General features: G+C 39.0%; 3 protein-coding genes across 3 annotated transcripts; 2 read left to right on the forward strand and 1 right to left on the reverse strand.

The window, feature by feature from the left end:
- Positions 1-3,170: 3,170 nt before the first annotated feature.
- Positions 3,171-4,469, forward strand: LOC117620937. Its single transcript, XM_034351198.1, has one exon. The coding sequence runs from the start codon at positions 3,171-3,173 to the stop codon at positions 4,467-4,469; it is 1,299 nt and encodes a 432-aa protein (XP_034207089.1).
- Positions 4,470-7,120: 2,651 nt separating this feature from the next.
- LOC117620751 (nuclear pore complex protein NUP107) lies at positions 7,121-18,732 on the reverse strand. Its single transcript, XM_034350945.1, has 24 exons — positions 18,482-18,732; positions 17,668-18,029; positions 17,400-17,469; positions 17,190-17,305; positions 16,311-16,342; positions 16,029-16,154; positions 15,650-15,808; positions 14,740-14,832; positions 14,486-14,653; positions 14,016-14,114; positions 13,067-13,302; positions 12,893-12,950; positions 12,100-12,188; positions 11,563-11,691; positions 10,593-10,715; positions 10,265-10,363; positions 9,975-10,163; positions 9,625-9,799; positions 9,325-9,481; positions 8,889-9,091; positions 8,506-8,647; positions 7,966-8,126; positions 7,739-7,855; positions 7,121-7,446 (listed from the first exon to the last, which is right to left on the reverse strand). The coding sequence occupies exons 1-24, from the start codon at positions 18,559-18,561 to the stop codon at positions 7,378-7,380; spliced, it is 3,252 nt and encodes a 1,083-aa protein (XP_034206836.1). The 5' UTR covers positions 18,562-18,732; the 3' UTR covers positions 7,121-7,377.
- Positions 18,733-18,806: 74 nt separating this feature from the next.
- Positions 18,807-22,244, forward strand: LOC117620753 (pentatricopeptide repeat-containing protein At2g18940, chloroplastic). Its single transcript, XM_034350946.1, has one exon. The coding sequence runs from the start codon at positions 19,085-19,087 to the stop codon at positions 21,611-21,613; it is 2,529 nt and encodes an 842-aa protein (XP_034206837.1). The 5' UTR covers positions 18,807-19,084; the 3' UTR covers positions 21,614-22,244.
- The last annotated feature ends 1,410 nt before the right edge of the window (positions 22,245-23,654 follow it).

Consider the following 23,654-nt stretch of genomic DNA (forward strand, 5'->3'; position numbering starts at 1 on the left):
TGAGGAGAGGGGGCTCTCCATTGCCCCAATACCCGCCAAGAGGTCAAAAAGGAATGACAGAAGAATGAGTGCTTGTGTGCGCGAATACCTGTCAAGCGATAAGAAATGAATGTCGGGAGAGAGAGACGACTCTAGCAGCCGCCTCCAAGAGGTAAGAAAAGAATGTCAAGGAAGATAAGGCTTTTCATGCGTGCCACCAAGAGATAAGAAAGGAATGTCAGTAGAAGAGGAAGTGTTTGTGCGCGCCAAGAGGTAAGAAATGAATGTCAAAACAGAGGAGGCTCACGCGCGTGCGAAAACATTATTTTATTAACCAACAACCTTTTGATATTAGGAGTATTTTTCTTTCCAAAAGAGATTCCAAGCCTCCTCTAATAACAAAAACAAATTTAGAATTATCTTAATTATAATATTTGATAAAGTCCCCGATCATATTTAGTCGAAAGATCCTTGAGGGATCCTAACATTTCGTACATCAAAACAAATCTTAGGTACCACACTAAAAAGGAAAATTTGAAAACTAGACACTTAGTTGTACTCAGTAAGTTTTTGCATATTGAAATTGTTTCATTAAACTATTTTTATGTAGCAAAATTCTTGTTGCATAATAACCTCGCCATGCCATCACTCGTATGAAAAATTGATTTCCCAATATATGCTGCTTGGGCTCAAATAGATCACGCACAAAACACATCATAGGGGTTTTCCTATTTATGTGATGCTCTTCCTATTGGGAGAAGAAAACTAATGCATTGCTGGCTGAGGGTGTCTTTAGATTAGATTAGATTAGATTAGATGGGCTGCTTTGTGCAAGAGCTTGAGGGATTTCTGGGAGGCTGAGATGACAACCAACATTCATCAAGTTCTTTGAGGTCTATGTATTCTTATTCTATGTTTCTCATGTTCTAGCTTTGGGCCCAACGAATCATATGCTCAGTCCATGGAGTCCCTGTCTTGGCTTATCAACCAAATAAAAATATTTTTTAATCGTCTGATTAGATGGTAATCATTTTATATTTAAAAAAATAGTATTTTTTGAGAAATGCATGTAGGGACTTTTTCGTTTCGGCAGCTACTACAGGCCTGGGCTGTCGTAAATAGTAAAAATGGATGAAATTGCCCCTTGAGCCTGAGTTCGAAGATCAAGCCCCAAGAATGCTTCGAAAGGATAGTAGGGCCTTAGGAAACACCATGGTTACCTTCACCAATAAAAATAACAACAGCTTACAGATAAATTTTCTAGCTTGGCATGAGAAGCTTGTGGCATGGGAGCAAAATTGTCATGAGTTTAGCACTGAAGAGAAAACTAAGTTTTCCTGGGGGGAAAAGGGGTACTAAGGCAGGAGATGAAGAGTTTGCAGAGAGGTTTGGTTGAGCATGAGGAAAAAGAGAGAAAATGGTGGCTTGAGTGTTTTTCCGGCAGCTTGACAGAGACTCTGTCAAGTGTTAGAACAGCTTGCCAAGAGGGAAAATTAAGGGGAAAGGATCGGCTGAGCACGAAATTGCTGGGTTTGGGGAGTAAGAGAGGAAGCTTGCTCTCTGATTTGGTTGATCTTGTTGGGTAGAAGAGGCCCCCTTTTATAGCCGCCGGAAGCTGACATTTTCCAAGAAACCCTAATGGTTTCTATCCAATTTGGCCAAGTCTTTCCCTTCCTTTCTCCCCTCATTTCTTCAATCATCTTATTTTGGTGAAATCTACTCCGCCCATTTCACAAAATCAGCGATTTTTGGGAGCTCAAGGCTCCCTTTCCCGCGGCTATTTCAGACTCCTATTTTCAGCCATCTTTCTTCCTTCTTTTCTCCCCTCTTCCAAGGCTAGGTCTGATTAGAGAAAGAAATGGGTATGCATGCTAGTTCAAAGGGTGATCTGCGCTCCAATATCCCTTGGTTATTTGGAAGTTTTGTGTAAGAACCCAAAACAAAATATCTAGAAAAGAAAGAAAATATCTAAAAGGTAAAGAAATATCTTTTAGCAAAAAGACGTTTTTGCCCTCGCATTTTTTTTAAGGGGGAAAATTTGACTTTTTGATCGAAAATGAATTCGGGAATTCTGCTCGCGCCGTTGCGTAGAGTACGGCAAAACTAGTCCGTAGACACGAAGTAGACCCGAATCGGAGTTTTAACGAAGAAATTACGATCAAAACATCGCGAAGGGCAAAATGGTAATTTGGACAAAAATCAGATTTTTATCCCTGTTTCTCTCTCTCCCCCGTCATTTCTCTCTCCTCTCTCCCGATTGCACCCAGCCCGCGACCTCCTCCCCTTCCAGCCATCCTAGCCGCCACCACACCACGACCCGATCTCCGGCACCGGTCCCATCCGAACCGCAGCTCGCCCGCCGACATTTTCCGACCAACCCCAGCCCTGCGCGCGCCGGAGCCGGGCCGGAATCGGCCATTGTTGCCGTCGGTTGTGTTCGAACTTTCAGTTCGAATATCTCCCTCATTTCTTCACCAAATCTTTCGAGTGAGGCACCAGGAGTCCAGTTAATCCACAGGAGGGACCTTCGAGAGGTCCAGCTAGCTCGGACCAGCTGCCATAGAAGAACGAAGGAAACCACCCGGGCCATCAGCTTAGCTTCCGACCCACCACCAAAGTGTAGGAGTTCGTTGTAATTTTTCTTGTAAATCTTGTAAATATGCTCTGATATCTCGTTGGACTTGAGAAAACTGGAGTTAAGTTGTATTTGTTGTATTAGTCTGGCGGTTGGTAGGATTTTTGAGACTTTTTGACAGGAGGAAGACTTGGGATTTGGTCAATTTACAGGGGAGACTCTGCCGAATTTTTGGCAGAAGTCGGAAGGAAATTAATTAAGGAAAAGGTAAAAAGGTCATTTGTGTCCGACGTTCGCCAGGTGTCGGACACGCACAGGAGTCGGCTCGGTTTTCAAAGAGAAAATTGGGTCGGGTCCTGTCAACTTGGTATCAGAGCATAGGTTTTACTTCCTGTAGACCTTACTACTTGTTATTGAACCCTTGTTCTTATTTCAGTTGACTATGGGCCCGAAGCGTGGTGGTTTCCGTAGGGGGACGAGACAGTCGTCCCGAGTAAGGGGACAGGACCCTCCTCCCAAACCTGAGAACTTTCCTAACCCATAACCGGTCCAGGAACCGGTTGAACAGTCGTTTGTGGGAGGCCCCTCAGGGCCCGCTCCTCCTATGCCCACAGTGATGGGAGACCCAAACATCCTGCAGACTCTAGAGCTTTTGACACAGGCTTTATCCCGGGCCGGGCAGTCCCGAGACCCGTCCTTGGGGTATGCGGACCAAGCAAAAAGAATTGGGGCCACAGAATTTGACGGAGACGGTGATCCAGCTGTGGCTGAGGAATGGATTGAAAAGATGGAACGAATTATGGAGGTAATGGCCGTTCCCCAAGACCGTAGAGTGACATTGGCCACCTTCTTTCTGACTCGGAATGCGAGATTTTGGTGGGAATCGGTTAGAAGAAGGTATAGAGACCCAACAACTATCACGTGGCCAGTTTTCAGAGCGTTCTTTGATAGTCAGTATTATCCTCAGGCTTACCATAACATGAAGATGGAGGAATTTTTGCAGCTAGAGCAGGGATCTATGACGGTACTGGAGTATGAGAAGAAGTTCAATGAGTTATCGAAGTACTGCTTACCGTTAGTAGAAGATGAAAGTAAAAAGTGTCAACTGTTTACCAGGGGATTGAAGGCCTCTATTAGAAACATTGTGATTAGTCAGCGATTGACTAATTTTGGAGATCTGGTGATGTCAGCTTCACTAATTGAGAGCAGCCAGTTGATGGTTAGAGCCCGAGGTGAACCTCGGAGGAGACAGTACGAGACAGGTGGTCCCAGTCAAGGGTCATCCAAGAGAGGCAGTTATAGCTCTGGATCATCTAGCGGTCGCAGTTTCGGAAGTTTTCGACCAGGAGTCAGTTCCAGTGGAGGCTCAAACCAGACTGGTAGTTCTGGAGACCGACCTACGAGCATTTCAGCTAGGGATTCTGGTGGGCATCCACCATCTTCGGCTGGCAGGATGAGAAGCCCCCAGTGTGTAGTGTGCGGTAGATTTCACACTGGGACCTGCAGACAGGGTACCACAGGGTGTTTCCACTGTGGTCAACAGGGGCATTTCTTGATAGAATGCCCAATATTGTTATCATGTGGTGAAGCGACTGTTGCATCACCTCGAGAAACAGGCACACAGAGTAGAACACAGTTTGGTGGAGCCTCGTCCAGTGGCGGAGCCCAAACCAGTGTTGCAAGTAGAGGTGGCAGTCAGCAGCAGGGACGGGGTAGACGTGCCAGAGCTACCGGCAGGGTGTACCATATGTCTCAGCAGCAAGCGCAAGAATCTTCAGATGTGGTTACAGGTACTTTATTAGTTTTTGGGACCTCTGCTAAACTTTTAATTGACCCTGGGGCTACGCATTCATTCATTACTCCTAGTTTTGCCCACACCGCTGATGTCAATTATCAGCCTTACGGAGTGAGCTAGCAATCTCTGTACATACAGGAGATATCTTTTATATTGGTACAGAGTATTGCGATAGTCCAGTTTTAGTGGAAGAGTCATACAGTGAAAGAGGCTACCTGGGAATCTGAGGATCAGATCCAGGAACAGTACCCGTATCTCTTTGAGTAGCAGGTACGTAAATTTCGAGGACGAAATTTTCTTAAGGGGGGTAGATTGTAAGAACCCAAAACAAAATATCTAGAAAAGAAAGAAAATATCTAAAAGGTAAAGAAATATCTTTTAGCAAAAAGACGTTTTTGCCCTCGCATTTTTTTAAGGGGGAAAATTTGACTTTTTGATCGAAAATGAATTCGGGAATTCTGCTTGCGCCGTTGCGTAGAGTACGGCAAAACTAGTCCGTAGACACGAAGTAGACCCGAATCGGAGTTTTAACGAAGAAATTACGATCAAAACATCGCGAAGGGCAAAATGGTAATTTGGACAAAAATCAGATTTTTATCCCTGTTTCTCTCTCTCCCCCGTCATTTCTCTCTCCTCTCTCCCGATTGCACCCAGCCCGCGACCTCCTCCCCTTCCAGCCATCCTAGCCGCCACCACACCGCGACCCGATCTCCGGCACCGGCCCCATCCGAACCGCAGCTCGCCCGCCGACATTTTCCGACCAACCCCAGCCGTGCGCGCGCCGAGCCTGGCCGGAATCGGCCATTGTTGCCGTCGGTTGTGTTCGAACTTTCAGTTCGAATATCTCCCTCATTTCTTCACCAAATCTTTCGAGTGAGGCACCAGGAGTCCAGTTAATCCACAGGAGGGACCTTCGAGAGGTCCAGCTAGCTCGGACCAGCTGCCATAGAAGAACGAAGGAAACCACCCGGGCCATCAGCTTAGCTTCCGACCCACCACCAAAGTGTAGGAGTTCGTTGTAATTTTTTCTTGTAAATCTTGTAAATATGCTCTGATATCTCGTTGGACTTGAGAAAACTGGAGTTAAGTTGTATTTGTTGTATTAGTCTGGCGGTTGGTAGGATTTTTGAGACTTTTTGACAGGTGGAAGACTTGGGATTTGGTCAATTTACAGGGGAGACTCTGCCGAATTTTTGGCAGAAGTCGGAAGGAAATTAATTAAGGAAAAGGTAAAAAGGTCATTTGTGTCCGACGTTCGCCAGGTGTCGGACACGCACAGGAGTCGGCTTGGTTTTCAAAGAGAAAATTGGTTCGGGTCCTGTCATTTTGGCTTGAAACTTGTTCTTCCCATGTGCTGGAGCCTCCCAGCAGCTCTGCATAGTGGACCTCCAGACTTCCCTTCGTGGCTTCTGTTTTTTCAGCAAGGTGCTGAGGCTTTTGCAAGTTCCTATTTTAATTATATGGGCCTTCTAGGATAATGGGTTGGTTTGTAAAATAAATGGGCTAACCTCAACAAGTGTTGGCCTATTTTTATTGAGCTGATGGGCTATTTTGGTTGGGCTACTTTCCCTTTTGTGCTCATCCATATATTTGGGCCTATGAAATGGGCTTGGGTTCTAAGGCTCCCAAGCAACCCGGAACCTCCATTTCTCGACCCATCAATGGGCCTCATGACAATTTATTACCATCTATATCACAACCCACTCAAGCAAGCCTCGGGCATCTTGCATGGCTTGGGCCCACTTAAGCTTGTAGTGTGGCGTGTTGCTTATTTGCTTGGCGTGGCATGTGTGCAAGCGCATATGACGAACTTTCGCGTGCCCAAATCGAGTTTCTTCTCGGTAAGGTATCGCATTGGGCCGAGAATTTAATTGGGCCGAACCGTGGATTTTTTGGGCCTCAACAATGCCATGTTCGTATATTTATTTCATTACAATTAGATGTCTTCGTAGTTGGTAGTTAATGATTTGTGTCATTAACGATCCATAAATAAAGACTTGAAAATTATGGTAGTTTGGTAATCATTTCTGTTTTCAGTTTTCAATTTTAAATTTTATGTAAAACTTAGAAATGGATTTTTTTTTTGGGGTCAAATTTTGATTTTAAAATCATAAAATGAAAGTGTATGTTACAAAGAGTTTGTAGTACTTTTTTTAGGATGATTTTATTTTTGTGAATTTTAGATATGGAGTCCCAAGACTTAGATTGAGTCCCTAGCTGAAGGCAAGAATTGAACAGGTCCAAGTTAGGTGGTCCTAAATGCCGAATTTTGATAATTAGAGTGCATTTCATGTATGATGATGTAAAATTAATGAATGAAAAAGGCCAATGGAGAGATAAATTTTTTTAAAGAAGCCAAAATGGACAAAATTGCCCTTATTTATTTTTGAATTTCCTAAGAAATCCTTTACATTTGCATGTCTTTTGTTTGAAAGTTGAAAGACTTTTCTGTCTTTTTTGAAAAAGTTTTGGTTTTTTCCCAAAAAGAAAGTTTTTTTGTGGCTAAAGCTTAAATTTACTTTTTTTAAATATAGATGATTTTGAAAACTAAATTTCACCATTTTGAAAACTGAAAATGAAATTTGTTACCAAAAAAAGTGATTATGAAAACTGAAAACGAAATTGTCCCTGAAATGAATTGAGTTCAGGAATTGCTCAATACAATGGACTAATATCAATCAGATTATGTTTACCAACAATAAAATACTAACAATATCATCGATACTTCTTAATATTAGATACAATATTTGTTCTTTCAACCCCAAAAAAAATTATACAACATTTTTTCGATATTTTCATTTCGTAATTTGGTTCGATATCAATCTCTTGTCAATGTTTCTACTTTCTATATTTTCCAAAATCATATTTCTAGACATGTCCATCAACGTCGATATGCTAACCAAAATAATTAAGTCGAGAAAGCAAAGATCTTCATCATATGTAGTATACCATTTTACAACTCTATCAACCTTGCAGTTGGCACCAGAGGCCCACCTTGTCATGCTCATGACCAACAACAACAGTCAAGTCAAGAAGAAAGCTCCTCTTCAAGCTCCATTTGCCTTATGGAGTATTCCCTCTCAACCAATAAAAATTCCTACACATGAGACAGCCGTTCAATAAATCAGCTCATATCAATCGACAACGGCTTCAAAAGAGCAAGTAAACTAGGGAGAGCTTCACCGAAGCTCTTCAATGGTTATCCGTCGAAACTTTGACAGTAAAGATATTTAATTTACACTACAAAAGTGCCTGCCCCTAGGACACACGCATTTTCATCTGATTGTTTAAAAGTGGAGACTGCTCAATAGACAAAGGAGAAATATGGTTAAAGCATCAAGTTATAAATGTCTGCCCTGTAAATAAATGACAAGTACACATTAGCTTACCTGCAATTGTTGGTGACTAAACAAATGAAGAACCCCAGCCTCGGACGAAGCAACTAAGCCAATCAACTGATCATGACCTTCAGGTGGCATACCCAACTCTATAAGCGAAAGAGAGACCTGCGTATAGTGACATGCATTACACCATGAAAGGGGAGCACAGTTTTTTTGTTATTATATAAAATGATTTAAACAGACTTCAAATCGGGGCTACCAGGGAAGAAAGTTACCTCCATGCACCGAAGAATGACTTCTGGAATACAGCACCTACGACAAAGGCCCTGCACAATGTATGTTGCTGGGCTCTCTAAGGAACCAGCTTTGCTCGAATACCAGGCATCTAATCGGGAAATCTCCATTGTGACTCCAGATTGAAATCGAAGCAGCTCACCTGCAATGACAATTAATCAGTTTAATCACCACTTCTGCTATTTTTTAAATATAGCATTTGATGAGTACATTCTGTTCCCTTCATAACCCTGCTTTGTTTCACATTGATCCTTTTCTTTCTAAAGAAATTTTGTTACCAGTTGATTAGATTTTATTCAGTTTTGATTCTATACCAGCACAACTGTACTTTGATCAACTGATCAAGATTGGGTTAGGTTGAACATAGAGAACTGCGGAATGCACCCAAAAGAAAAACAATCCATTTTATTTCAACATAACCTTTGGTTTTTCTTGAAATTCCAATATAACAATTAGTTCCAGAACAAGTGTAGCCGACATGCAAGGCACAAAAGAACTGCAGTATCAACAATATTGCTTACCTTTGAAGCCAGCAGCCATAACAGTACTAAGAATACCACCATCATTGTGTTCCTGTTGCCCAAGACCATCACCTGCAACTGCCAAACAGCGAAGCACAACCTCTACACAGTAATTGTCCTTTGAGGATATGGAGACATTTATCTACGGAAAAAGAAAATTCCTATTTGTAAGGAAAATAAAAATTAAGAAACAGAGGCATTAATGCATAATAAATTACGTAGGCCTAGCCAATATTCTGGTCAGCACAAGTCTCTATTATTGTTCTTGCCATTGAGATCCCACACCAAGAGGAATTTGGATTCTTACTTAGTTTTGAAAATATGTCAATCCACATTTACTTTACCCTTTCTTCCCATTGGTTTCCGCAAACAAATAAACATACCATTAGTTGCCGATTTAACACATCTTGCTCGCTCACTGAAGAGTAAAGAGCACTCATTAAAGTAGCGCACACAGTTGCATCAGGAGGCAAGCATTCACCGGAACGCAAGCAAAGCATTGCAGTGGCATGCAATTCAAGAAATATAGGTTCCACAGATTCGTACACATGATCTTCACCAGGAGCTAACCAAGGATTTTCTTTTCCTATAGCCAAAAGACAGAATATTTATATGTCAAGCCATTCAAATTCAATCTGAAAAGCTGAAACAAAAGAGGACACAAATAATGGATTCTGTCAAGCAATTAAAATTAAATATGCAAAGCTGAATCCATTTTCCTCAGCAAAATCCTTAGTGTTTAAACAAACACCAGCCGAACCAGATCTTCTTTTTTTTTTTTTTTTTTTTTTAAGCCAATAAGAGAAATAATCAACTTACTCAATAACAATGACAAAGACGAATTCAGAGTCTCCTTGGCTGATAAAATAGCCCTTTGTTTTTCCTCCATTGAGAGTTCAAGTGGAGAAACCTCTGCATTCTCTAATTCAATTTTGAGCCAATTGCGATATTTTGCATCACAAGAATAATACTCATTCTGTTCAAAATGAATAATGATTCAATACCTACATTTATATAAAATTTCACAGGGATGGGATAGCATCCTAATAAGTTGTGAAGGTTAATTGGAGAGAGAGAGAGAGAGAGAGAGAGAGAGAGAGGTACAAAAATGAAGCATACCCAATCGTGGAACTCTTCCAGGTTCTGAGAAACATTGTAATCCTCCAAGCTATCAGAAGATTCTGAAAGTTGCTTCAAAGGTTCAGCAAGAAAACTAAGTAATGTGTGAGCACCAATGGGCATTGCAGGAACTCTCCACATTGAAACCAGGGCAAACTCCCGGAACAATATGTTGCTATAGGAAAAAGAAAAATTAAAAAAAAGGTTATATTTGAGGAAGCCAAGAACCTAGAATAGTTCGCATGCAGTGTATTCATTTTTGTTTGATTTCAGAGCTGCATACTGACGAGAAATCAGCTTCATATTCCACAATCCTAATATCAAGCTACACCGCATGGTACAACCATTACCTGTGCATCAAAGCTCTCAGAAGAAGTTTTGTACTGACATCCTCAACATTAGTAATTGTGGAGGGGGGTGTGAAGCAGAGCCACTGGATAACCATAGCTTTCGGAAGGCTCTGCAGCCGGTGCTGCTCTGCAACATCTGATAGCTTATCATACTTACCAACTTTGATTTCCCGAGATCTTGACAAAACCCTGTTTAAACAGTTTGTTAGAAGTAGAATAACTTATAGCAAGATCAAATTGCATTCTTCCCACCCGAAAAGTAAAGTAGTATCAAGAAGAAACAGAAAAACCTCTCAACAATTTCTTCAAAACTTCCTTTCGAGTTGTCCACAGGGGAAAATTGTAAATACTCCATAGCAGAAAGGAAGATCTTATATTTGACATGCACACTGTTAACAGGCAACAAAGAAATCATATATAAGAAGTTATCGATAAAGCTGCACATGGACCCTTGCACAGAATACCCTACAAACTGAAATATCTTGCTAACATAAAATTATGATACAATCTGCAAATCTTGAATACCATATATACTTTTGTTTAAAAAAAAATATATATATATATATATATATGCATAGAAACATTAACCTCATAACCCAAGTACGGAATCACCATTACCTGCTGTTCAGCCTCAGTTCCATCATGTGCACAAAGAGGTCAATGCATCGGTGGCGTGCAAGTTGAGAAGCATATATACCCACCAACTCCTCATGTTGCTTGGAAAACAAAAACATGGCATACCTGCAAACGATAAGACAAAATTTAAGCTTTCTCCAAAGACACCCTCTCTCCGCACTGAGCTCATTCAAGGGTCAGTGAAGGTAGACACCTCTACATGGGAGCCAAATCCACGTCAAGCACATGTTGAAGAATTCCACTACGAAATATAATTTGGAAATGTGCCATATATCTCCACTTTTAAAAGAAAATATTTTAACTTTTAATTACGAAGGGGGGGAGATTACAGAAAAATAGGATGATAAAAAATCCTAATAAGGTATAAGAACAAGACTCCAATGGAGCAATGAAGCAGTAGAAGATAAACACGCTATTTTATGGTAATTGTCATCTCTTCTTGGTAAGATTCTCTACCATTATAAACCTAAGACCTTCCCCAACACCTTCTGTGAAGACAAATTTGGCAATTTCGGGGTCTTTTCTGTATACCTCAAAAGAAAAAAGAAAAGCAGAAAGGAATACAGCCATAGCGAAGAACTCAGCTTCAGCTTTGGCCTAAAGATAATTACGTGGTTAAATTTCTGGGATATCTATTTACCAACATGATAGAAAATAAAAGCATATTGTAATTATGATTGTAAAAAGATTTGGTCTCCTAGCTTGTTAGGGAGTGTCATAGTTCCCTGAATTAAGTGACTTGGTTGAAATTTAGTTTTCTCGTGTCAACAGAGTTGTATTCTATTTAATCCCTTCAGGGGGTTATAGAATACATCTTATTTCCTCATATTGTTTCCCCAAGTTTTCTTTTTGTTGTTCATCATGGTCATTGGTTTCACAAAATGGTAATTAACTATAGTTTGGGTACCTCATCACATCGCAACTGCATTAGACATTATTTGAAACTACTTACATGTGTACAATGAGATCACCAACATTCATAATTTTCTCTCTGAAAGCATCCATTTCATCACCAAGTAAGTATCTGAGCACAAGCACTAGATGAGCACCAAATCGAATCATCTGAGGATCTCCATGAGGCCTGACAGAAAAAAAAAAAAACAGCGCCCATTAGGCATTCAGCAAATCCTAAGCAACTAGAGAACCACTTGATGTGTTTGGTTTAGTGGAACATGTAGGACTACAAGAAATTTGTTTGCAAAAATTTATTGAAACTGAGAATACTCATGTACGAAAGAAATCACCAAAACACATTAACATGAAAAATCATAATATCATCGTGATCATCCATTGAAGAACTTGCATGTTGCATTGAGCATCTGATACATTGTCACTGGGACTTTTCCAGTGGGCAGAAACAACACTTATTTGTATGCGTTAGTATTTGGTCATACCAAATGTTAAAAGGCCCAGGAATAAAGAGTTCACTTGGTTTGTCCTCTGACACATATATCTAGAACCGAGTTGAAGGCAACTAACATAACCTTACCTGAAGACATTCTGATCATCTTCTGAAGGTGCTATCCATGACCATATAAGGTCTAGCAATCGTGCAATATCCCCTAACATTAGAATCATCTGTGAAACAATGTGTCGTTATAAGCACACAAAAATTTGTATCCTTCCTTTGGATAAAGAAGAAATAGTGGGAACTTAGAATCATCTGTGATCACCAAATAATGGAACACAGGCAGGAGTGGGAAATTATATATATATATATATATATATATATAAAATAGTGCACACATATTCATAGAAGAGTGAGCAAATATTAGTGGTGAATAAAATAGTATTAGGAGCATACATAAATAAAACAAATCATTAACACCTTCCAATTCTTTTGTCAAGACAAATAAACATGAACATAAGATTCAACAGAACACATTTACCCAATATAGTAGAAACACCGAACAACTTCACCTGGAAATCCAATTCTAACTAAGGCTCTAATTGTTAGGAAATCAGATTTCTTTGAGGAAATTTTTTTCCCACAATAAAATTTTCTTGATTATATTCTGGTCAAGGCTTTAACCTAGTACAAGTGTTTGAGAAACCTTTTTCCTTCATATTTTCTTCGACTATATATATATATTTTTTTTCTTTCTGTTTTGTAGATTTTAGGGGAAAACATTTTCTAACAGAAAGAAAATGCCTGTGTCCGAAAGAAGTTTCCACATGAGAAAGCTTTTCCATTCAAACGAACATTAGAAAAAAAAATTCAATGCAACTATTTCCATCGAAACAAACAGAGAGTCAACTAACTTATTTCCTTTTCAAGATACCTCAATTTGGCGTTGCTGCTCCTTGCATCCTCGAGTAACACTTTCATGGACCATTTCCCTAATTCATATAAAATAAAATTTGCATATTGAATAAATTACACTTTTGTTACCATTAAGAAACACTGCAGAATGGACAGCTCAAAATCAGAACGAAAATCGCACTGTAAACATTACCCTGAATGAAGTTTCTGAAGAAGATCAGAAAGTTGTCGTGGTTGCTGGTTCAAAACTTGAAGTGGCCAAATTCCTGGTCCATTTGAAGGCTGAACAGCTCCATCACTATGTCCAGGACTTCCATCAATTGCATCTCCAATGCTTTTAAATTGATCCAATCTTTCTGGTTCTAAATGAGCCAATTCCAAATCCAGCTGAACATCTAGCCATGACTTTGCCATTGCCCAGCATGCTGACTGAAAATATGTTTGGTCAGATTTCAAAAAAGGCATCTAAAACTGACAGTGATGTTACAAGGAAATAAATAAATAAAATCAATATTATCAACATAGAACTCCAAGAGAACAGCATTCCTAGACATATAAACTTGTTTTACAATGCAGCAAACATAAAAATATTTTCACCATACAAAAGTGGACTTGGCAAGCAGACTTTGTATAAACTTTGATGGTTGGAAACCTTAGGAAGTGGAACAACATTATTATCAATTTATGTTGCATGCACAAGAGTAGTGCCAATACAGTTGATCTTGACCATCTTTTGTTGAATTGTCTGCTTACCAGGGAGCTATGGTCTTTTGTGTTTTCTTTGCCTGCAGTGAATAGGTGATCCCAAGTCTGTGACTCATATTCTTGCTTGTTGGGAAGACTTTTTATCAGCCTTAAAATTATAAAATTTATTGTTCTGAGACACTTCTTTTGCAAACCTCCTGTGCATGAGTAGAGCCAATTTTTTAAGCTCTTTAGGAAATTTTTTATATAAGTTATGAAGGGACTGTAACACGCTGGCACTTAACAATTAAAAATCTCAATATATGAACCATTAAACAGTAAATACAAAACATGCTATTGACTCCTCAGAAAGAAAAACCATATAAAAATTAGTTACAACAACATATGAGATTAAAGGAGATTTAAGGATTTTTGTAAGTTGGGGAAAAAACAAATACCTCCCAGTCAGTACAGATTGGAAGCATGCGCTTTAAATTGCTACATTGTGCTGCATAGACTGCTGATTCATATTTGCCAGCATCTTGCTCCGCTATTTTCTTCCAAACAAAGATAGAAAGGAAATTTAGCATGTTACAATACTTCAGGTATTAAAATAAAACAAGCAACCTCTAAATCACAATTGGACAAAAAATTAATTGTAAAGAAAATGCAACAGATAATTTTATGACAGTAAGAACAATGAGAAAACCATGGAGAGAAAACAAAAAATTAAAATTAAAAAAAAAAATTTATATATATATGTGCGTTCGCAGGACTTGCCTTCAGCCGCAAAATGCATTCAATTTTATTATTCACGCATGTTGGAGAGAGATGTTATAAAATTCATAGAACCTAAAATGGATTAAACAACATATGAACTTCATCTAAAAGGACAGAATTTTCAATTGCCAAAACCTTCAAACCCTACCTCTGATGCACAATAAGAAGCCCACTTCCACAGATGCCATTGGTGGCCAATGCCACTTTCCAACTCAATGGCTTGCAAAGTTCTATCCTTTCCATTTTTCACCAGGGCTTCAATTGAAGGAAACTGATCAAGTCCTCCAAATACGCACAAAGTTGCAGCTCTCCATGGCTACCAAAATGTTAATATGTATCAGGACAGGAACATGAAACCTAAAATAAAAGTATTAATCTCATATTTTTCAGAACTTCTCTTACCTGTCCTGCAGATCGGCAAAGGTGACATGCCTCTTCCAGTCTTCCAGCTCTTAAAAGAGTCCAGACATCTTCCAAAAGAGATTCATCTTGTTTCTGTAGGAGTAAAACTGTCAAAATGTTATCTGAGACGAGCATACATGCATAAAAATATATACAAGCCCCTTTAGGTAACAGTCCTCAACATCGAAAAAAGTACAAGTCAATCACTTACGTTAAAAGTAGATTTGTATATCCCTAGCCCGAAAAAAAGGTGAGGGTTGGAGCCCAGTATATAGTTAATTGACTCTGACTTGACAACACCTGTCCCCTTTAATACAAAAATAATGTAAACCTAGATACTATTTTTGGAAGACCAATTTGTGTTGTGTTGCAGCACAAAGGCACACATACTGCATTTGTTAAAACTCTACAGAATCTAAAGTACTTTCCATAATTTTAAATGCAATTTCCAGACAACAGACAAGACAGAAAGTTCATATTCTTATAAGAAAATATACAATGCTGGTAATCTTCTACTTACAACTTGATAATCTTTCCATTATACTATGGTGTCTTCCCTACGTGTTCACCTGGTCAAATGTAAGTTTTGTAATCATGATAGTAAAAGTATATTATTCCTCTGATTGGTGTTTGTGTCTGTGTTTGTACACCTGGTTGCATATTTATGGGTACTACAAAATAAGCCAGCAATGCATTGAGAACTTAAGGAGGGGAAAGGGGGCAGTTATAAAAAGAAGTCCACTAAACAACCTATTTAATTTAAAAATCCATTTTTATAGTAGATAATTATTTTTAAAAGTGCATAAATTTTATATACAAATGAAGAAACATGGCCACAGGAAACATCAAGATGGGACTGCAAAAGCGAAGCAAACTTCAAAGAAATTTGTAAGACAAGCACAAAGAATACTTTGTCATCAGGTAGTTGTTGAGCATGTTCACGTGTTGGAGCATCAAAATCCAAGTGATGAATCGTATTTGTACTGGATGCTCCTTTCTTAAGATAGCACTGAGTCTGGTACCAAATTCCAGAGCTTGGGAGACAGGCACCAACATGAGACCCTCGCACCTGAAAGTATTGACAATTTTCCATATTCAAAATTTCTCAGTACACAAGAAGCTGTGAGAGCTCACTGTCTTTTCCAAAAAAAGGGGCTAATACAGGCCATCGTGTGATACCAGCACTCAGAAATTTGCATAAGAACAGATTGGCATATTAGCCAGATCATAACTTTTTGGGCACAATTCCAGATATTTTGGAATAAAAAAATGTAGCAGTAAGTAATAACCTTTCTTTCCAAGTCAAGTGCTTTGGAGGCTAAGCCTTCCAGCCATTGAACAATCCGTAGACATAATTGTGCCGTATGGTCCTCAGCGACGAATTGGCAAGCCTCCAAGTGTGATGTTGAGGGCAACTGTCATGAGTCAATATATTTAAATGAGAACAAACTCCTCCCTGTAACTGGCTAACCTCCCCGTATGTAATGTACTAAATTTTCTGAAAAAATAAATAAGTAAAGGAATTCATATGTTTTCCAATCAAACAACTAACGACAAGGAAAATGCCTTACCAGGATAAGCTCTTTAGGAATCTCTTCAGTCCCTGCAAGAAGAAGGTTAACTGTCACACTAAAACCCAGAGCTCATAAGTGTAAGACTCACAGCCAAAAGCAAATGTTAGTAACCTAAAGGGAACACAAGCAATTAATTATTCTTTTCACCAACTAGAAAATAAACATAACTCAGAATATAGCTGAATAAACCTATAAAATAACCAAAACATTTACCTAGTTGTCTCTACAAACAGTTTTTTTTCCTAGAAGATGGTAAACTTTTAGAAGAGATTAGTAGATTAGAATAAGCAAAGATAAAATATTAAATCTTGTCGGATTGCCTGCAATTGCAAATTATTAGAATACAGGTATCATAAGGTATGGCAAGTTAGTATAGAAAGATTTTTTTATTTTTATTTTTTTTTTTGACACAGATGGCTTTTCACATTTACAGACATTTATTCATATTTCCATTTGGACACCAAATCTACAAAGCATTAAAAAACAGGATTGGCGAGTCCAAGAACTGAAATCCATCTAACAATGTTATGGAAGATGGACTTAAAGTGTAGTGTTCACATAATACATGAATGTTTATAAGCATGCATGTTAAATTGTAACATTTTGGAACGGGAGATAATCCTCACCCCTTCTGCATTAAATCAGAGAAATTACGCCTCATCAAATTCATTCATTATTCAAATACTATTTCATTATCATCAGAAGATTTGTACTAGCAAATATATGACATCTGAGATACTTTATTATTAAATTCACCTGGATTACAGCATCCTTATAACCTAATTACATTACATGTATTTGTGTGAACATCTATATGTGGTTGTGTGAAGGAAACCAGTTCTAGCATAAAAAGTTCAGAGGTTAGCGATGGATTTCCTTTCCCAAAAAGGTACCACAGGAGCAACCATGAAGCAGCCTCATCAAGAAGGAGCTGAGCCTTCTGCCTCATAAACTTGTCCTCTACTATACGATGCCGTATGTTGGAACCATACCTGTAGAAGAAACCCAATGGTTCATTTATGTGTATCTGCAATACTAACAGCTTCTATACCAGCTTACAAGTGTTCTCAATAACAGGGAGCATACCTAATTGACTCTGAAATGTCTCGGCAGGATCCTTCAAACCTTAGTATCAAGTCAGGAAAAGACATCAAACCTGCATATCACCAATGATGCAATTAAATGCTACATCAAGCTGCTCATTAGGAAACTTTGATACAATTTTTAAAAATGAGAAGAAGCTTGAGATCACAAACACTCTCAAAGGAAATGTTGAAAATGGAGGGAAAAAATATAATAAATAGAAATCTGAATTTCGAGTACAACATTATTTAGGTATGTCTAGTTCAAACACCTTGAAGAGCAGAATCAAGTAAAGAAGCAAATAACGCAAAGGTTGTATCTCCATCATCAGCCAGTGAGTCCTCCTCCTGCTTGAGCAATTTTATTGAATGGTGGACTAAACCAGAACCGGCACCAACATCCACCTCTGTCCCATCAATGGGTGACCTCCTTTTTGAGACAGGAGTCTTTCCAGGAGTTCCTTCCAAGTGATAAGGATCAATGCTTTCAACCTCTTGCTTAATATTTTCCAGAAGAAGTGCAGCATTGGTCGGGCTATGTATACTCAGCCCATCATAGAGTAGCCCAGATTCACTAAATTTTGAAGCTGAATTCTCTTGGTGCGGAGATATGTTTGAACCCAGGTGCCTTTTCCTGGCATTACATTAAAGCAAAAATAAATGTCACACTTACTTACAGTTCCAAAAACACCTAAAAGGGTTCACTTCAAACATATAAAATGGAAAACCAGTAGGAACAATACCCAGATTTTTCAGTAAACCATAAAGGAGGATACTATGAAGGGTGCAAAAGGGAAAAGGGAAAGATAAAACAGATTGGAGCTCTCTAAGGGCATTTGAAGCACAATTTTGAACATGAATTGCAAAATACACACACATCATGCCTAATTCATTCTGAGCCTTTACAGTCTGAAATCATAACCCTAATGCTTGAACCAATATTTACCAATCAAAAGTAGATAAGTTTCCATTAAAATGGCACAATAAGACTAAAAATTCCATTTATTAATCAAGCTTCACCCAGCCAAAACCAAATCACCCAAAACAACAGTATCTTGAGCTAAATTGGAAATCTTGGAGTCGAACCCGTATCGACGAAATTTCTCTCTGGTTGAGAGATCTTCAGGGTCGAAGAAGCTTGGAGAAGTATCCATTTCGACGTCCATTGCCACCAAAACGACGCTGTCCTCAAAACCCTAGGGTTTTCCAGTGGCTTCTAGGTAGCTGGTTCTCGCTTAAACCCAAGAGGAGCTCAAAGCGCGGGAAGCCGTAGTGCTGTGAGGGTTTAATTAAAACCCTTCGTCTGCTTCAGAGACAGACAGAGACATGAAAGACCGAAGAGAATTATCATATATATATATATGGAGGCCCTATATATATATATATATATAGCCAAAATGAATTTCAAATATAGCAAAGAGACAAAGATACCCTTGAAAGAAACTCTGTTATTCATAAACCCAATCTTTTGCCCAATATCATCTCTCTTCAATAGAGACCAATGATCTCTCTGTCTTTGTCTGTCTCTCATCCAAGTCACAATATCAAAACCCATGCTGAAATGCTCTCTCCATCTACCGCTGCTATATCCAAATCCAATCTTCTCTGCTTATTTTCTCACTTGTCACCCAATAGAGCTTCTCTGCTCATCCATTGTAGCAAAACCCTTTAACTCCAATTATCTCTATAATGGAAGGTACTTTCTTTCCACCCAGACCAGCATATCCCCTTCCAACAAACAGACCAATACAACCAAGCCCTCCTGTGAAATTCAATTCAACAACATTGCCACCCCCTCCTCAGACTCCATCTCCTCCATTTCCTATTGACTCCCTTCTCCAGCACCTTCTGAGCCTCTCTTCACCACCTAACACTCCCCCCAAGCTCAAACCTTTAAACCCACCTCAGCAAACCAATGGCAATTTCCCTTCTCTTCAAATTTCAGTTGATTCAACCCCAAAACAGTATCATCAACTGAAGAAACCCGCTTCAATTTTGGTCCCAAATTTTGAGGACGATAAAGTAGAGGTGAAACCAGAAGATGGGCTTCTTGACTTTTTGACAATAAAGGGTAAGTTGATGTTCAGTTCCATTGTAGAGCAGCCTTTGCATAGTTTGAATGATTTCTTTGATTCTGCTAAGTTTGAGTTGTTTGAAGTTGATTTGATTAGTCTCTTGAAAGCATTGGACCTCTCTGGCAATTGGGAAAGAGCCCTTTTGTTGTTCGAATGGATTCTGTCCAACTTAAGCTCAGAAAATTTGAAATTAAATAATCCGATGATTGAACTAATGGTTAGAATTCTTGGTAGAGAGTCACAGCATACGATTGCATCAAAATTGTTTGATGTGATTCCTATAGAGAAATACTCATTAGATGTTCGAGCTTACACGACTATCATTCACGCTCATTCTCGTACTGGCAAGTATGAACGTGCAATTGACCTGTTTAACAAAATGGTGGAGATTGGTCTCTCACCAACTTTGGTCACATACAATGTCATGCTTGATGTTTATGGGAAGATGGGTCGATCTTGGAATAAAATTTTAGGCCTCTTGGAGGAGATGAGGAGCAAAGGATTTGAATTTGATGAGTTTACTTGTAGTACGGTGATATCTGCTTGTGGAAGAGAGGGGTTGTTGAATGAGGCAAAAGAGTTCTTTGCTGGATTAAAGTCACAAGGCTATGTACCAGGAACTGTTACCTACAATGCTTTGTTACAAGTTTTCGGCAAGGCGGGGGTATTTACAGAGGCCTTGAGTATATTAAAAGAAATGGAGGACAACAATTGCCCACCTGATGCTGTTACTTACAATGAGCTTGTGGCAGCTTATGTGAGGGCAGGATTCTCTGAGGAAGGTGCATCTGTCCTAGAAACCATGACCCAAAAAGGAACAATGCCAAATGCTGTTACATACACGACTGTGATAAATGCATATGGTAAAGCTGGAAAGGAGGAAGAGGCTCTAAGGTTGTTCAACCATATGAAGGCGACAGGCTGTGTTCCTAATGTTTGTACCTACAATGCTATCCTTGGAATGCTCGGAAAAAAATCACTACCAGAGGAGATGATAATGCTGCTTTGTGATATGAAGGCAAGTGGATGTGCCCCTAACCGTATTACCTGGAACACAATGCTTGCCATGTGTGGGGATAAGGGTAGGCACAAGTATGTGAATCGGGTCTTTCGAGAAATGAAGAATTGTGGTTTTGAGCCTGACAGGGACACATTTAATACCTTGATCAGTGCATATGGACGGTGTGGGTCGGAAATAGATGCTGCACAGATGTACGATGAGATGATCAAAGCAGGATTTACTCCATGTGTTACAACTTACAATGCACTTCTAAATGCTCTGGCTCGGCGAGGGGACTGGAAAGCAGCAGAATCTGTTGTTGTAGACATGAGAAGTAAGGGCTTCAAGCCTAATGAAACCTCATATTCATTGATGATCAACTGCTATGCTAAGGGAGCGAATGTGAAGGGGATAGAGAGAATTGAGAGAGAAATTTATGATGGTCATATTTTTCCTAGCTGGGTTCTTTTAAGAACTCTTGTTCTTGCAAACTTCAAGTGTAGAGCACTGAAGGGTATGGAGAGGGCATTCCAGAAATTGCAGAGCAATGGATACAAACCTGACTTGGTTCTATACAATTCGATGCTTTCAATTTTTGCTAGAAACAACATGTATGACCGGGCAAATGACATGTTGTACATGATTCGTGAAAACGGCCTTCAGCCAGATCTTGTAACCTACAATAGCTTGATGGACATGTATGCCAGAAAGGGAGAGTGTTGGAAAGCAGAAGAAATACTTATGGCCCTACAAAAATCTGGTGGGAAACCAGACCTAGTCTCTTATAACACTGTCATCAAAGGGTTTTGCAGGCAAGGGCACATGCAGGAGGCCATAAGAATTCTCTCCGAGATGACAGCCAGAGGGATTCGGCCGTGTATCTTTACCTACAATACTTTTATCACAGGCTATGCAGGGCAGGGAATGTTCTCAGAAATAGATGAAGTGATTAGCTATATGACTCAGAACAATTGCAAGCCCAATGAGCTAAGCTACAAGATTGCAGTGGATGGTTATTGCAAAGCAAGAAAGTATAAAGAAGCCATGGACTTTCTCTCAAAGATTAAGGAGATTGATAATTCTTTTGATGATCAATATGTGCAAAGACTTACTTCCCGCATTAGGGGTAATTTGGAATCATAACTTCATCATGTATCACTGTTGGTTTCGATTTGCTTCTTGTTTCGGGATGTGCTGGTCAGTACTGAAAAAAGGCTTGTGAACTAATTTTCCAGCTACTTTGTTCAATTTGCAATGGATAAGTGAGACAGGTAGTCAAAGTTATATGGAATCTTGACATGGAAGACAAATTATGGGTTTCAGCTTCTGAATTCAAACCTATCAACTGCTTTTCTGTGCAATTGTTGCAAATTGATAGTGGTACAAATTAAAAGCTCAAGAACCAGTTTGAGTGGAGTTCTTTTGATCCCAAGACCTGCATAACAGGATTTCAAAGTGAATCTAATTGTAACGGAATGTAAAATCAGCTATGTAGCTGTCCTAAAGAGACGTTTGTTACTTTGTTGTTGGGTATGCGTATGAAATTTTTAAGGCTAAATTATTGAAATACCCATGCAAGTCAATTTCAGTCTCAGTTTCCCCCCTGAAAAGGGAAACTGGTTTACTGCTTTTGATTAGAAAAGGGAAGCTGGTTTATATGTTTTTATTTTATTAGAGATATGAAGCTGCTGGGGATTATGTTTTGATGTAAAAATATGTTTTTTATGGCAATTGTGTTGATTGCTTTTGATTAGAAAAGAGCTGATGGTTTATATGTTTTTTTTAATTAGAGATATGAAGCTGCTGGGGATAATGTTTTGATGTAAAAATCTGCAGCAAATAGCCGTTTAATGGCAGGTTTATATGTTTTTAATTAAATATATGAAAAGATATACGAGGCTACTGTGGATTAATTCATGTAAAAGTCCGCAGCAAATGGGAGCTTGCTCACACATCGTAATGCACCATTATTTCATGTAAAAATCGCATATGTGAAGCTTCAGTTTGCATATAGGTTTTCTGTTAGTTTGTCTATGAGTTTGTGGATTACATACTACTTTAAAATATACCCTAACCCTATGCTTGGACAAAGAATACATAGAATTCTAAAATGACAGTATTTAGATTTTAGATATTTGTCATTTAAATTTCTGGCAATTTAAATCTCATGTCCCAATTTCCACGATTTTTTTCGCGCATCATTTAATAAATTACGTGTTTAAGTTGCCAAACAAAGAAATTATCAAATTTTCCATTTAAATTCCCGACTTTTACCAAATTCCGAGTTATTTTTCTTTATCCAAACGAAAGATTCGAGGTGCAAAAGTGTGGATCAGACGAAAACAGTAGGGAATTGCATAAGACGACATCTTGTTGGGCTTCTCTTTTCTCGCTCAATGTTGCTTATTGGGTATGAGCCCAGAAAATTACCAAATAGCACCAATTAAATTGCAAGCCCACTCTTGACCAAAAACAAATTGCAGGTCCACCAGCAAGTAATAGCCCAACTTATGCTGTTTAACTTTTTTTAATATTTTTTTAATAAAAAAATTGAAGGTGTGGTAAATCTGAGTTAGGCCAATTCAAATCAGTGTGCCCACTTCCTCTAGGGTAGCTTATAAAAAAGTATTCTCCAAAAAAAAAAAAAATTAAGTTGAAGCCCTTGGTTCATTTGGTTGCATGGAGAAAAACTTACATATTTCACATTTCATCTCGCTCTCTATTTGTCTTAAAAGTTTTACTTGATATCATAAGAGGCAAAAGGCAAAAATCAGCCCAAGTCCAGCTCCAGCGCGAGCAAAGCAGCCCAGGCAAGCTGCGAGTCCCACGAGCCCGGGCAGGCCCAAGGGCGAAAATCGACTGGGCTCGAGCCCGAGTTCAGGTGACGTCAGCGCTAACGTCGTCGTGACGTCAGCGCTGATGTCACCACCAATGGTTACCCGCCATGTGTCGGCACCGGGTGGCTCCAATTGGATTTTTTTCAGAAATCCTATGGTTCTCATTTTTTTGGCCAAAAAAATTTTAAAAAAATCCTTAAAAATTCGAAAAAATTCTGAAATTTTTTTTAAAAAAATACCAAAAATGTATGTATTTTTTCCCTATAAATACCTAACCATTTTATCTACTTTCAACACCAAATCTTCATACAATTTCTTCTCCATACAATATTTTCTACTCTCCACTC

This window comes from Prunus dulcis, chromosome 3 (assembly GCF_902201215.1).
Source record: "Prunus dulcis chromosome 3, ALMONDv2, whole genome shotgun sequence".
Taxonomy (NCBI): domain Eukaryota; kingdom Viridiplantae; phylum Streptophyta; class Magnoliopsida; order Rosales; family Rosaceae; genus Prunus; species Prunus dulcis.